General features: G+C 46.5%; 1 protein-coding gene across 5 annotated transcripts in view; it reads left to right on the top strand.

Moving 5' to 3' along the window:
- D2HGDH (D-2-hydroxyglutarate dehydrogenase) overlaps positions 1-15,198 on the top strand; it is a 91,308-nt gene that overhangs the window by 12,785 nt on the left and 63,325 nt on the right. For 4 of the 5 annotated variants that reach the window (XR_003858644.1, XM_029616074.1, XM_029616076.1 and 1 more), the window contains one exon: positions 12,927-13,066. Coding sequence is in view for 3 of the 5 variants with exons in the window: in XM_029616074.1 (XP_029471934.1) it covers positions 12,927-13,066 (140 nt within the window). In the remaining 2 variants the exon portion in view is untranslated. Of the gene's footprint in view, positions 1-12,926; positions 13,067-15,198 lie in introns of those variants that run through there. The other variant, XM_029616078.1, reaches the window with a different exon arrangement.

Consider the following 15,198-nt stretch of genomic DNA (forward strand, 5'->3'; position numbering starts at 1 on the left):
CTCCACCAACTCTAGAGTGAGATGGGTCCTCTCTGCTGAGGATCCCTGGACTACTACTAATGGGGCTACCTTCCACTGCTGTCCGCTTCCCGGGCAATGCCACCGTGCTGAACAATAAAACTACTTCTCTGTGTTTGCATGCAAAGAGTCTAGCCTGGTACTGCAGTTCCTCACAGGGCTCCTCCCCATGGGAGTGGCCATCACAGCAGTACCCAAGAATCCACTCCAATACCTCATAACTATAACAGAGCGGTCTTGTAGAGGTCTTGACCTTTGGATACGTCTCAGTCCTTTCGTCCCAGGCAGCCCAGACGGGGCACAGGCTAGGGTAGTGGAGACCCCTGAGTCTCCAATGAAAGTGTGCTGACTCACCCCAGGATTAGGAGATAGGGGGTCGCCTCTCTCTTGGGTCAAGATCATGTCAAACCAGTGGGTTCTGGAAGTAATGAGATGGCTAAGTGCTGGAGTTTCACAGTGTTCCTCGGGATGTTTTTATGTTGTCTCCCCGCAACTCTCTGCAGAAGAGACAAGCAGTGGAGTGTACGTTGTCAAGACTCCTCAGCCTGTGGGCTGAGGTTCAAGTGCCCACGTCTCAAGAAAATGTGGGCCGATATTCCATTTATTTCGTTGTGCCCAAGAAGGAGGGCTCCTTTAGCTCTTTTTTGGGCACAAGCAGGTCAACTGATATTTGCGTGTGGCTCATTTTCGTATGGAAACCTTGCACTTAGTGAAAATGGCAGTACAGTTGGGGGAGTTTCTGACATCTCTGGACTTGTCTGAGGCATACCTTCATATTTCCATCCGGCTAGAGCACCAATGATTTCTGCGGTTCACAGTTTTGGGGCAGCATTTTCAGTTTTGAGCACTACCTTTTGGTTTGGCTACTGCCAAGGTGGTGGTAGCAATGCTGAGAAAGGATGGGATTCTGGTGCATCTGTACTTAGATGACTGGCTGATTTGGGCCAAGAGTCTGGAAGAGAGTCTTTGGGTCTCATGTAAGGTGATCTCCTTGTTGCAGGACCTAGGTTGGGTGGTGAAGCTGGCCAAGAGCAATCTTCAGCGATCACAGTCATTGGAGTATCTTAGTGTTCAGTTCGACACAAAGTAGGGCAGGGTGTTCCTGCCGGAGGGCCGTATTCAGAAGCTGATGATGCAGGTGTGCCTATTGTCAAACATGATACGTCCAACAGGGTGGTCTTATCTACAGGTCCTCGGATTGATGACGTTGACCCTGGAGGTGGTGCTATGAGCGAGGGCGCATATGTGTCCTCTTCAGCGCACTCTGCTGTCTCATTGGAGCCCACAGTCTCAGGACTATTTGATTCAGCTCCACCTACCAATGGAGATCTGCATACACTTGCAGTGGTGGTTGCAAACGGATCATCTAAGAAAGAGAGTTTCCCTAAGGTTACTGGACTGGCTCGTAGTCACTATAGATGCAAGCCTCCAGGGTTGGGGAGCTCATTGTCAAAAGCTGACAGTGCAAGGGTGCTGGAATACAGAAGTCTCACTCTCTCTGGACATCAGTTGGTTGGAAACCCATGCCTTCCAGTTGGCATGCTTGCGATTCAGCGACCAATTGCAGGGTTGAGTGGTCCGGATAATGTCGGACAATGCGACGACAGTGGTTTACATCAATCGCCACTAAGAGCCAGCAGGTGTCACAGGAAATAGCCCAACTTATGGAATGGGTGGAAGTGCATCTTCAGGAGATATCAGTCTTGCACTTCACGGGAAAAGACTATTTATTTATTTATTTATTTATTTATTTATTTAACACTTTTCTATACCGACCTTCATGAATAAATTCAAATCAAATCGGTTTACATGTAGCAAGGGGTAGAACTTAATCAACCATTTAACAAGAGGCGAAAGTTACATATAACAAGGAGGTAGTAACTTGGGGGGCTAAGTTAGCCGGAGGCAAAGGACAGCAAAACTGAATAAACTAAATAACAAAACAAAGAAACAGATGCAAAATATCAAGCCTAAACTAGGTGGGGCGCCTAGTCAGGTAAGTGGAGTCCTGACTGGTAGAAAATGGATGGTTTTGAAAGTTAAGGGAAGGCTTGTAAGAGCTGACTTTCTCAGCAGACAGAGTCTGGATCCAGGAGAATGGGAATTGTCAGATGAGGTGTTCTAGCTCGCAGTGGATCGCTGGCCTTCCGTTTCTGGACCTGCTGGTGACTTCTCACACTGCAAAGGTTCCTCGCTTCTTCAGTTGCAGGAGAGATCAAAAGTCCTCGGGCATTGATGCCCTCATGCAGGCTTGGCCGGAGGGCAGGCTACTGTATGCCTTCCCCCATGGCCCATGTTAGACAGAATGATTCGGAGGATCAAGAGTCACACGGGATTGATGGCAACAGATTGGCCCAGAAGACTGTGGTATGCAGATTTGTAAAAGCTTCTGGTGGACTCTCCCCTTTGGTTTCGGCTCAGAGGAATCTGCTTTGACAGGGGCCTGTTCTTCATGAAGATCCGACTTGATTTTGTTTTACGGTATGGCCCTTGAGAGGACTTGGTTGCTGAAACGTGGATACTGTGCTGCAGTGATTGCCACCTTGCTATGATTGAGAAAGTTCTACACTTCCTTAGCCTATGTGTGGGTTTGGCAAGTGTTTGAGGCTTGGTGGGAAAATCGAGGGGTTCATCCGCGTTTGGTTAAGATCCTGCTCATTTTGGAATTTTTGCAGGATGGATTGAATAAAGGGTTGGCCCTTAATTCATTAAAGGTACAGGTGGTGGCTCTTACCTGTTTTTGAGGTCAGGTGAATGGTGGACTCTTGTAAGCTCATCCAGATGTGGTCCGTTTCTTAAAAGGAATGAAGCATCTTCGTCCTCCCTTGCGAATGCTGGTGCCTTTGTGGAGTCTTAATCTAGTTTTAGATTTTTGGCGGGCCCCACTTTCGACCAATGTGTAGCGTTTCCTTGAGGTTACTGACTTGAAAACGGTGTTTCTCGTGACAATTTGTTCGGTGCATAGGGTTTTCGAATTGCAGGCCTTGTCTTGCTGGGAGCCCTTCCTAGGGGTGACTATGGGAGCAATTCAGTTGAGTACTTTTTCTTCATTTTTGCCAAAAGCAGTCTCGGATTTTTACTTGAATCGGTCAATTTCCCTGCCGTCTCTGGACAGGGAAAGAGATGTGGAGGAATATCACCTGTTATGGCCCTTGGATGTCAAGAGGCATATTTTGAGGTATTTGGAGGTTTCTAAACTTCTCAGGAAGACGGATCACCTATTTGTTCTTCACAGGGGGAATAGGGTGAGCCAGCTTTGTGGGCTATGATAGTCTGCTGGATTAAGGAAGTAGTCACAGCCATGTATGTGGATGCTGAGCCATTGCCTAGTCAGGTTAGGACTCAGGCAGAGTCATGTGTGGAGGTTAGATTGTTATCTCCCATCGACACTTGCCGAGTTGTGACATCGTCTTCCTTACACACCTTTTCCAGGCATTACTACCTAGATGTGCAGGCCCGGGAGGACACAGCCTTTACATGTGCAGTGTTGATCGGACCGTGGGCATTCTCCCACCCTGTTCAGGAGTAGCTTTGGTACATCCCACTGGTTCTGGATCCACCTGTCTGTATGCTAAGAAAGGAGAAATTACTACTTACCTTATAATTTCCTTTTCTTTAATAAGGACAGGTGGATTCACCTTCTCAAACTTGGCTGCCGGATGGTTGTGCTACTGTCCTCCTGCGTGGCTGCGTGTTTTAGGAGTTACTGGTAAGTGTTATTCTAGTCCTTAAAGAGTGTAATAATACTAGTCTGTCTGAGTTCTGTTATTCTGTTGCTGAGTGCTGGAATGGTTATCTGTTAATAATCAAGTTTTGTTAGTTGGCTATTGCAAAGAATAGTGGCGGGCTGATGTCACTGCAGGGATATATATATATATATCTCGTGATGTTAGCTTTGCTCTGTTTCCACCTGCTGGTAGAGGTGCATAACCACACTGGTTTGGGATCCACCTGTCCTCATTAAAGAAAAGGAACTTATCAGGTAAGTAGTAATTTCTCTTTTGGCTGTTCTCCCTCACAGACTCCTCAGTTGTGTTGGAAATTCTTACAAAAATCAAGGCCATGTGGTACCTCAATTTCCGGGTAAGCAGCTCCGACATTCTATGCTCTGCTTCCTCCCGGGACTGGGGTGTGTGGAAATAATCTGTGCTGCTATTGGCTCTGTTCTGATTCCATAGGGGAGCCAGAACTGATTTATGCTTCCAGCTCTACTCTGCTTCCTTGTGTCCCAGGAAAAAAGGTAGCAAAACACTGTTCTGGGTCATTCCACCATAAATTGAGCCAAGGAAACAGACAGAAAAAGGAATTGAATTAATTTAGCGCACGTTTGCAACGTGTGAGCAGTAGTGCATTTGTCAAAGCCTGGGTTGAAGCCTTGACAATTGGCACTGCTGCTCACAAGTTTCAAACTTGTGCTGATTCAATTTTTTTGTGTCTGTTCTTTGCTTTACTTTAGGATCACTCCCTCCCCTCCTGTTCTTTAGGGAATAGGAGGGGGGAACAAAGTGGCTGATTTTTTTTTTTCTCTTCCTACTCCAGGTTCCTCCCCCCCCCCCCCCCTTACTTCACAGCAGTCTGCCTGGATGGGAGGGACTGGAGCAGAACACCCCTGCTGCTCTGCCTGTCAAGTCTTAAAAGAAGTGTTCCAGACTGTTCCCCCTACAGATTAAGCCCTCAGAATATAGAACAATTGCTGGGGAATTGTGAATGATGAGATGATCCAATAATTTATAAGCATGAAGGTCTAGTACTGAATGAGCAGGCTTTCAAAAAAATGCACTTGCCCTCTTGCCACTGGCAAATTGAGTTTTTAACTGCAGGGGAGCAAAGCAAAAGAACCCCTACCTAACTGAGAGGAGGAAGCGGCTCACAGGTTCGGCTGCAAGGAACACCTCTCTAGCGATTAAAAAGAGGAAGTAGTGCAGCAGAGCCAGAAAAAGGCAATAGCACTCCTTGGTGCTGAGCAAAAGTAGTGTGGCAGAGCTAGCTGAAGCAGAAGGAAATGCCTCAGCTGGGGCCCGTGACGTAGTAGAAGTGTGAGGGAGATGCATCTTTGGCCCCAGTCAGGGTCTGGAAGGTAGCAGGAGCACCACAGAGAGAAGAAAGAGATGGGGGAGAAGGAAGGGGAGGCACAGAGGAGGAGAATGAAAAGGCTGAGAGAAGGGGAGGGCAGAGAGAAGGAGAGTGAGCAGGTTGAGGTAAAGGGAGGGAGCAGAAGTGGAGAATGAAAGGACTAAGGAGTGGGGCTAGAGGAGCATGATAGCTGAGGAGAGGGAAGAAATGAAAGGCCCAAAGGAAGGGGTGAAGAGAGGAGAAGAGTGAGAGGGCCAAGAGAAGGGAGAGAGAAGAGAAGCATAAGTGGGCTGAAGGAAGAGGGGTGGGGAGAAGAGGACAAGAGTGAGAGGGCTGTGGGAGCGGAGAGCAGAAAGGGCTGTGAAAAGGAGGGGCAGAGAGGAGAACAGTGAAAAGCTGAGGGAAGAGGGGCAGAAAGGAGTAGAGAGAAGGGCAGAGAGGAATAAAGAGGACTAAGTGAAGGAAGGGCAGAAAGGAGTAGAGAGAGGGCTAAGAGAAAGGGGGCAGAGAGGAGTAGAGTGAGAGGGCTGAGGGAAGGGGCAGAAAGGAGCAGAGAAGGCTAAGAGAAAAGGGGCAGAGAGGAGTAGAGTGAGGGTTAAGAGAAAGGGCAGAGAGGAGCAGAGTGAGAGGGCTGAGGGAAGGGGCAGAAAGGAGCAGAGAAGGCTAAGAGAAAGGGGGCAGAGAGGAGTAGAGTGAGGGGGCAGAGGAGTAGACAAAACATTGACAAAACTGAATTCCTTCACCTTGAGCGAAAACATACTGAAATCATTCAAACACCGATAACTCTAAGAAATAACCAGAAAATTGAGCTATCCGAAAAAGTAAGGAATCTGGGAGTAATAATGGACCCAGAAATCAACCTGAAGCAACACATATGTATAAAAGTAAGAGAAGGCTACGCAAAACTTATGGTCCTCAGAAGATTGAAACATAGAAACATATAGAAACATAGAAATGACGGCAGAAGAAGACCAAACGGCCCATCCAGTCTGCCCAGCAAGCTTCACATTTTTTTCTCATACTTATCTGTTTCTCTTAGCTCTTTGGTTCTATTTCTCTTCCACCCCCACCATGAATGTAGAGAGCAGTGATGGAGCTGCAACCAAGTGAAATATCAAGCTTGATTAGTTAGGGGTAGTAGGGGTAGTAACCGCCGCAATAAGCAAGCTACACCCATGTTTATTTGTTTTACCCAGACTGTGTTATTCAGCCCTTATTGGTTGTTTTTCTTCTCCCCTGCCGTTGAAGCAGGGAGCTATGCTGGATATGCGTGTAGTATCAGTTTTTCTTCTCCCCTGCGGTTGAAGCAGGATATGCATTGAAAGTGAAGTATCAGGCTTATTTGGTTTGGGGTAGTAACCGCCGTAACAAGCCAGCTACTCCCCGCTTTGTGAGTGCGAATCCTTTTTTCTTCTCCCCTGCCGTTGAAGCAGAGAGCTATGCTGGATATGCGTGAAGTATCAGTTTTTCTTCTCCCCTGCCGTTGAAGCAGAGAGCTATGCTGGATATGCGTGAAGTATCAGTTTTTCTTCTCCCCTGCCGTTGAAGCAGAGAGCTATGCGTGAAGTATCAGTTTTTCTTCTCCCCTACCGTTGAAGCAGAGAGCTATGCTGGATATGCATTGAAAGTGAAGTATCAGGCTTATTTGGTTTGGGGTAGTAACCGCCGTAACAAGCCAGCTACTCCCCACTTTGTGAGTGCGAATCCTTTTTTCCACATTTCCTCTTGCTGTTGTAGCTTAGAGTGATGTTGGAGTCACAGTAACCATGTGTATGTTTATTGAATAAGGGTATTATCTCCAGGCAGTAGCCGTCATTCTGGCGAGCCACCCACTCTTTATTGACGGCCTCTTGATTTTATGGATCCACAGTGTTTATCCCACGCCCCTTTGAAGTCCTTCACAGTTCTGGTCTTCACCACTTCCTTCGGAAGGGCATTCCAGGCATCCACCACCCTCTCCGTGAAGAAATACTTCCTGACATTGGTTCTGAATCTTCCTCCCTGGAGCTTCAAATCGTGACCCCTGGTTCTGCTGATTTTTTTCCTATGGAAAAGGTTTGTCGTTGTCATTGGATCATTAAAACCTTTCAAGTATCTGAAAGTCTGTATCATATCACCTCTGCTCCTCCTTTCCTCCAGGGTGTACATATTTAGATTCTTCAATCTCTCCTCATAAGTCATTTGATGAAGACCTTCCACCTTTTTGGTCACCCTTCTCTGGACCGCCTCCATCTTGTCTCTTCGGAGATACGGTCTCCAGAACTGAACACAATACTCCAGGTGAGGTCTCACCAAGGACCTGTACAAGGGGATAATCACTTCCCTTTTCTTACTCGATATTCCTCTCTCTATGCAGCCCAGCATTCTTCTGGCTTTAGCTATCGCCTTGTCACATTGTTTCGCCGACTTCAGATCATTAGACACCATCACCCCAAGGTCTCTCTCCTGCTCCGTGCACATCAGCCTTTCTCCCCCCATCGAATACAGTTCATTCGGATTTCCACTCCCCATATGTATGACTTTGCACTTCTTGGCATTGAATGTCAGCTGCCATGTCTTCGACCACTCTTCCATCTTTCTTAAATCCCGTCTCATTCTCTCCACTCCTTCCGGCGTGTCCACTCTGTTGCAGATCTTAGTGTCATCCGCAAAAAGACATACCTTACCTTCTATCCCTTCCGCAATGTCGCTCACAAAGATATTGAAAAGGACCGGTCCCAACACCGATCCCTGCGGTACACCGCTTAAAACTGCTCTCTCTTCAGAGAGAGTTCCATTTACCATCACACATTGTCTTCTGTCCGTCAACCAGTTTGCAATCCAGGCCACCACCTCGGCACTCACTCCTAAGCTTCTCATTTTATTCACCAGTCTCCTGTGCGGGACAGTGTCAAAAGCTTTGCTGAAATCCAAGTAGATGACATCGAGTGCTCTTCCTCGATCCAATTCATTGGTTACCAGTCAAAAAAGTCAATCAGATTTGTCTGACAGGATCTTCCAATGGTGAATCCATGCTGCCTCTGGTCCAGCAATTCTCCCGACTGTAGATAGTTCACTATTCTCTCTTTCAACAGTGACTCCATTACTTTTCCCACCACTGAAGTGAGGCTAACCGGTCTGTAGTTACCAGCCTCTTCTCTGTTCCCACTCTTGTGAAGCGGGACCACCACCGCTCTCCTCCAATCATTCGGCACCACTCCCGTTTCTAGGGATCTATTGAACAGGTCACACAGCGGACCTGCCAGCACATCTCTGAGCTCCCTCAGTATTCTGGGATGAACTTCATCAGGCCCCATGGCTTTGTCCACTTTCAGTTTCACCAGCTCTTCCCATACATTTTCTACTGTAAATGGAGTTACATCTACTCCATTCCCCTCCAGTTTCTTGTTAACTAGTGTCGGTCCTTCTCCAGGGTCCTCTTTAGTGAACACAGAACTGAAGTATTCATTTAATATTTCTGCCATTTCTTCGTCTCTCTCCACGCATTGATCCTTTCCACCTTTCAATTACACTATACCATTTTGAACTTTTCTCTTTTCACTGATATATCTGAAAAATGTTTTGTTACCACTCTTTACCTCTTTGGCAATCCTCTCTTCCGCTTGACTTTTTGCCATCTTGATTAATTTCTTCGTCTCCCTCAGTTCTACCAGATATTCTTCTTTGTGTTCCTCCTTTTGGGATCTTTTATATTTCTTGAATGCTGTTCTTTTAGCCTTTATTTTGTCAGCCACCTCCTTTGAGAACCAGATAGGTTTCATTTTTCTTTTGCTTTTCTTTACTTTTCTAACATATAGATTAGTTGCCTTGGTGATTGCTCCTTTTAGATTGGTCCACTGTTGATCCACATCTCTCTCGTTTTCCCAGCCTTTTAGTTCTTCCTCCAGGTACTTCCCCATTTCATCAAAGTCTGTGTTTTTGAACATCAAAACTTGGGTTTTTGTGCTTCTTTTCCGTGTCCTTTTTGTGATATTAAACCATACCGTTTGATGATCACTGGTGCTGAGGTGGGCACCCACCTGGACGTCTGAGACATTATCTCCATTAGTGAGCACTAAGTCGAGTATAGCTCCTTCTCTCGTGGGTTCCATTACCATTTGTTTGAATAAAGCTACTTGCAGGGCATCTACTATTTCTCTACTATTTTTAGATTCTGCAGATGGGATTCTCCAGTCTACATCTGGCATATTAAAGTCTCCAACGATCACCACTTCTCCTTTCTTTGCTATCCTGTGGATGTCTTCAATTAGATCTCTGTCCAGCTCTTCCTTTTGGTTTGGAGGCCTGTAAACCACTCCAATAAAAATGGATGCCCCATCTTTTTTTAAGTCTGCCCATAGTGCTTCTTCTTTGCCCCATCTTCCTTGCAGCTCAGATGCTTGGATATTGTTTCTGACAAATAGAGCCACTCCTCCCCCTTTCCTATCCTCTCTGTCCTTCCTTAACAAGTTGAAACCATTACTCACACCTGCCCACTTCAGAACAGTATTGCAAACACTTATCTTTTCCAGCACTGACTACTGGAATGCACTCTTACTAGGACTCCCAAGCACATCGATAAGACCACTCCAGATACTTCAAAATACTGCAGCCAGAATACTAACGGGAAAAAAGAGGAGGGACCATATAACTGAAACTCTAGCAGACTTACATTGGTTGTCCATCAAATACAGGATAAAATACAAAGCCTTATGCACTATACACAAACTAATATATGATAAAGAAGCAGACTAGCTAAACACAGCCTTATGAGTACACGTTCCACAAAGAAACCTCCGCTCAGCAAACAAAGCACTACTAACAATCCCTTCAGTAAAGTCAGCAAAATTAACCCAAGTGAGAGAAAGGGCTTTATCATTGGCTGGGCCCATACAATGGAACACGATGCCCCCTAAACTCAGATTACAGAGTAATCTCAAAACTTTTAAGAAAAATTTAAAAACATAGCTCTTTAAAAAAGCCTTCACTAAAGAGTCTGGAGGGTAGAGAATGAAAGTACAGGGTAATGCAGAGAATGAATTTACTCAATCCTACATTTAAGAAGTAATATCTCAAAGAGATAGTAACTCAATAATATACCTGGACTTGACCAACAATACTCAAATAATGATTTTATTTATGAAATTGTAACCGAACTTTATTGGCACCTGTTAGAATGTATGATAACCTACATTTACTTACCTTAGTCTACGTGCCTATTTGTAAACCGTTGCGATGGTATATAACTTAGCGACGTTTTAGAAAAGTTTTTAAATAACTAAATAAATAAATAAATAGAGTGAGAGGGCTGAGGGAAGGGTCAGAGAGGAGTAGAGTGAGAGGGCTGAGGGAAGGGTCAGAGAGGAGTAGAGTGAGGGCTGAGGGAAGGGGCAGAGGAGTAGAGTGAGAGGGTGAGGGAAGAGGCAGAGAGGAGTAGAGTGAGAGGGTGAGGGAAGAGGCAGAGAGGAGTAGAGTGAGAGGGCTTAGGGAAGGGGCAGAGAGGAGTAGAGTGAGAGGGCTGAGGGAAGGGTCAGAGAGGAGTAGAGTGAGAGGGCTGAGGGAAGGGTCAGAGAGGAGTAGAGTGAGAGGGCTGAGGGAAGGGGCAGAGGAGTAGAATGAGAGGGTGAGGGAAGAGGCAGAGAGGAGTAGAGTGAGAGGGTGAGGGAAGAGGCAGAGGAGTAGAGTGAGAGGGCTTAGGGAAGGGGCAGAGAGGAGTAGAGTGAGAGGGCTTAGGGAAGGGGCAGAGAGGAGTAGAGTGAGAGGGCTGAGGGAAGGGGCAGAGAGGAGTAGAATGAGAGGGCGAGGGAAGGGGCAGAGAGGAGTAGAGCGAGAGGACTGAGGGAAGGGGCAGAGAGGAGTAGAGTGAGAGGGCTTAGGGAAGGGGCAGAGAGGAGTAGAGTGAGAGGGCTGAAGGAAGGGGCAGAGAGGAGTAGAGCGAGAGGGCTGCGGGAAGGGGCAGAGAGGAGTAGAGTGAGAGGGCTGAGGGAGGGGGCAGAGAGGAGTAGAGTGAGAGGACTGAGGGAGGGGGCAGAGAGGAGTAGAGTGAGAGGCTGAGGGAAGGGGCAGAGAGGAGTAGAATGAGAGGGCGAGGGAAGGGGCAGAGAGGAGTAGAGTGAGAGGGCTGAGGGAAGGGGCAGAGAGGAAGTAGAGTGAGAAAGGTGAGAGGGCTTATGGAAGGGGAAGGAGAGGCTGTGAGGGCTAAGGACATGGAAGAGAGAAAAGAAGGAGGCTGAGAAGACTTTGGGAAGGAAAGGAGAGTAAGAGCGCTGAGGGAAGTCTCCAGGAAGCTTTTTTCCCCCACCTATAGTTTGATCATGTTGTATCACAGGAGAACTGAGCTTCAATAGTCTGTATACAGCACTATCCACAACCCACCGCCTGGCGTATGAGGTTTCACTTTATTCATGAAGCAGTTACTACCTTTAATATAAGGCATGGGGAACCTGCACAGATTGGCAGTTATCGCCCTAAATAAAAAAGAGTAAATAATTGAAAAGAAAAACTTGCAGGGCAGACTAGCTGAACCACTTGAGTCTTTTTCTACTGATACTTATCATGTTACTATGTAAGAGCCGAACGGAACAAAAATCAAAGGGAATTAATCTTTTTAACAATGTAAAACACTTGTATTACATATCTCAGCTCAATTTTTTTTTAACAATTTATCATAAAAGTTTTTTGCAAAAAGATGTTTACAGTTATCAAAAGAAATACATGGTCCATAAACCCTCAAATACCTAAACTATAGAGAATTCAACATGCTCAATTAAAAGAAATCATACATACCACATTCTTACTCCATCCGTCACCATTCGTCACAACATTCTCTCCAAAGAATAAAAACCTTGTGATCAATGGTATCTTTTACAAGAGAGAACGCAAACCAACGTACATGTGATTGATCAATTTGTATCGCTCCTAACCACAACCATCTCTTAATAGATACAATGTGTACAACAAACACTGTTTGAATGTATCCCATAAATACAATGTATACAGCTTTTTACACAGTTGTTAAAAGAAAATTGAGCTATGTAATAAAAGTGTTTTACATTGTTTAAATAGATTAATTCCCTTTGATTTTTTTGTTCCGTTCCACAGTTGTTTGGGAATTGTGTGTTGGTACCTTCATTTTTCAATTGACTATGTAAGAGCCATCATGTATGGCCTCTCGATAGTCCTTACCCTCCAGCTCTCCCTCAGGATCCACCATACACAGTCTCTTCTTATTCCTAGGGATTCACTATACATTGCCCCTCCTCTTATTCCTTATGTTCCAGTGCTCTCTAGGGTTCCACTCTATAGGGTCTTTCAGCTTACTCCCTATCCTTTAGTTGTTATTAGGGATCCTTTTTGCAAGGTTCCAATTTTTACTGTTTTCTGAACAGCGCATACTTGGAAGACATTGGACATGCTGTCCAATAATAATTTGTTTTTCTTCCACTTTACCTCCCACACAAAGGTCATTTGTGAAATAAGCAGAATTGTTGGGTGCTGCACTAAAAATAGTGAGGGGGTCAGGAAAAACTGCCCCCTGAATTTAGACTCCTAAGTTAGGAACCTATTCTCAGCTGAACTTAGGAGCCTAAGTTTTCAATTGAAAATTCTCATAAATTTAGGGGCTAAAAGCTACTGTACTTCAAAAGGGACAAGTTGGAAGACGTGACCCTTTTGAAAATTGACCCTTGTAGCTTTTCAGGGTCTCCTGCTTCAGATTTTGTTACTCTGTCCTGACTGGACCCTTTCCTGGTTTCGGTTTCTACCCCCTGCTGGCCAGCACACAGTACTCTACCTGTCATCAGCCTGTGGGGTCTGCACTTGTAATGAGTTCTGCTCCCACATGTGCTCTGCTGCAGGTACTGCAACGAGAGGAATCTAGCCGTGACACCCCAGGGGGGCAACACAGGACTTGTCGGGGGCAGTGTGCCTGTCTTCGACGAGGTTATCCTCTCCACAGCATCGATGAACCAGGTCATCAGCTTTGACAGCATATCTGGTAAGAGCTTCTCTCTCACTGTAAATCTCCTGCTGTGGGACTGGAGGGGAAAAGAGTGAAAGAGGCACCCATGGGGACGCCATGAAATTTCGGAAGCATAAGAAAGGGATATTAATAATGAGCACAATGGCTGCTGTAGAGAAGAGGCAAAGCAGGCACTTCCTCTGCTTCCTGCTTGGCCAGTCCTAACGCATGGGATTTTTCCTGCCCTCACTGAGAAAGTTAGACGCACTTCTTTTGCGACATCGCTCTGGGCTTATAAAGGAGGTCTGGTCTTAGGCAGTTGCCAGGGACAGAGTGTCTCTAATGACTGAAGACAAGTAAGAATTGGTCATACAAGTTGCCAGGACCTAGGTTTGGTCCCAGCCTGGTAGAGCGATCTTTGCTTCCAGTGCAACAGTCCTTTGGGGCTGATGTTTTTTTGGTAGAACCCTACCTCTCAGGGACTTCTGGTTGAGGTTCCCTGAGGCTGAGCCCAGTATCCTTAGGGGCTGTGGATGCCCCAGGGAAGGGGATCGCTAAGGGCCTTAGAAAAGTCAGAAGAGGGTAAAATAGTAAGCAGAAGGATCCTCAGAGCCTCCATCTCTCTCTCTCTCTCCTTTCCTTCTTTTCTCCCCTCCCCTCCCAGAGTTGCCCTGTGAAGAGGGCTGATAAAGTTAAAAAAGAAAAAAAAAATTGTAAAAAGGTCACAAGGAATAGCAAGCAAGTTTGAGCCTGGCAGCCATTCGCCCGGAAGGGGTGAGTAGTGTTGGGGAAGGGAGGGCTTGGAGAGAAGCAGCTCAGACTGCGGTGTTTGCATTTAGGGTGAGCCTGGTCGGCGTGCTGCAAACCTCGATAATATGCTGCCGACCGTGGGATGCTGCACAGCGGTCATCATTCCGTCCCTCAAGATCCTGAGTCCAGCATGGTTCCTGGCAACTTGATTGTCAGATGCATCCTGCAGCTGTGTGTCAGGGGCCTCAACAACTCAGTAGTTTTATAGGTCTAGTGCACAGGATTTGCTGTGCATGCACCCTGATGGTGTCATCACTGCTTTCTTATAAAAGAAACTAAGTCCTCTGAGCTGATGTCTGAGCAACGGGTTTTGGTTCCATGTGTTCCTGGTCTTGTTGCTGCTTTCCCCTGTCACCCGGCCTGACCCTTGACTCTTCCTTGTCTGCTGCCGGTTCTGATTTCCTGTTTGCCTTTTGACTGTGATTGAACTTTGCCTGCCCTGACTTTGCATGACTTTTCCTCTGCCTTCTGATTCTGTTCTGGTGCGTTGCTCCTGACCATCAGAGGCTGTGTGTCCACCTCTGTGACAGTTTGTTTAGGCCATGGACGTGGCTGATATTCCCCTGCTGGACTTTCTGCGGGGTCTCTCGCAGATGATTCTGTAGCAACAGAAGAGCCAATACTACATTCTTAGCCCTTGCGGGACCTGTCTCTGCAACTGAACAAACTACAGTCATCACTAGTAGTGGCCATGCCACCCCTAGCTGTTCCACGACTTGTCACTGTTCCTGCCTCCTCACAGACTACCGCTGCACTACATCTGCCCCTACCGCCCTGGTAAGAGGGCGACCCTACTACTTGCAGGGGTTTCAGAAATCAATGCTTGATTCATTTTGAGCTTCAGCCTGCTACCTTCACATCAGAAAGACCAGACCCGGACATGGGCCTCCCCTCAATGGGAAAGAAACCACCTTAGTCTTGCTGATCTGCACACATTTCTGACTCAGTTCAGGAGCTCTTTGATAAGCTTGCCCAAGCCTCTTCTATAGCCTCTGAGCTAATCCACCTGAAACAAAGGTTTATGATGGTGGAGCAGTACGCACTTTGGCCACTGAACTCTCCTGGAATGATGAAGTGCAAGTGGCCGTATTTTGGCAAAGTCTGTCAGACCGAATCAAGGATGAACTGATAGGCTGTGATGTCCCTGTCAAATTGGACAACCTCATATCCCTGGCCATGAAGGCTGACATCTAGTTTCAGGAAAGATACCTAGAACGGTATCTGTCTCGACACTGTGGCCGCCTAGCTCACAGGGTTTAGAGACCGACGTTGTCCCCTATTCAGCCTCATCGCAGCTGACCTTAGAAAGGAATCCATGTAGCTGGCTCATGCCAAGCTCTCAGAAGAGGAGGAAACAC

Source organism: Rhinatrema bivittatum, chromosome 9, assembly GCF_901001135.1.
Source record: "Rhinatrema bivittatum chromosome 9, aRhiBiv1.1, whole genome shotgun sequence".
Classification (NCBI taxonomy): Eukaryota; Metazoa; Chordata; class Amphibia; order Gymnophiona; family Rhinatrematidae; genus Rhinatrema; species Rhinatrema bivittatum.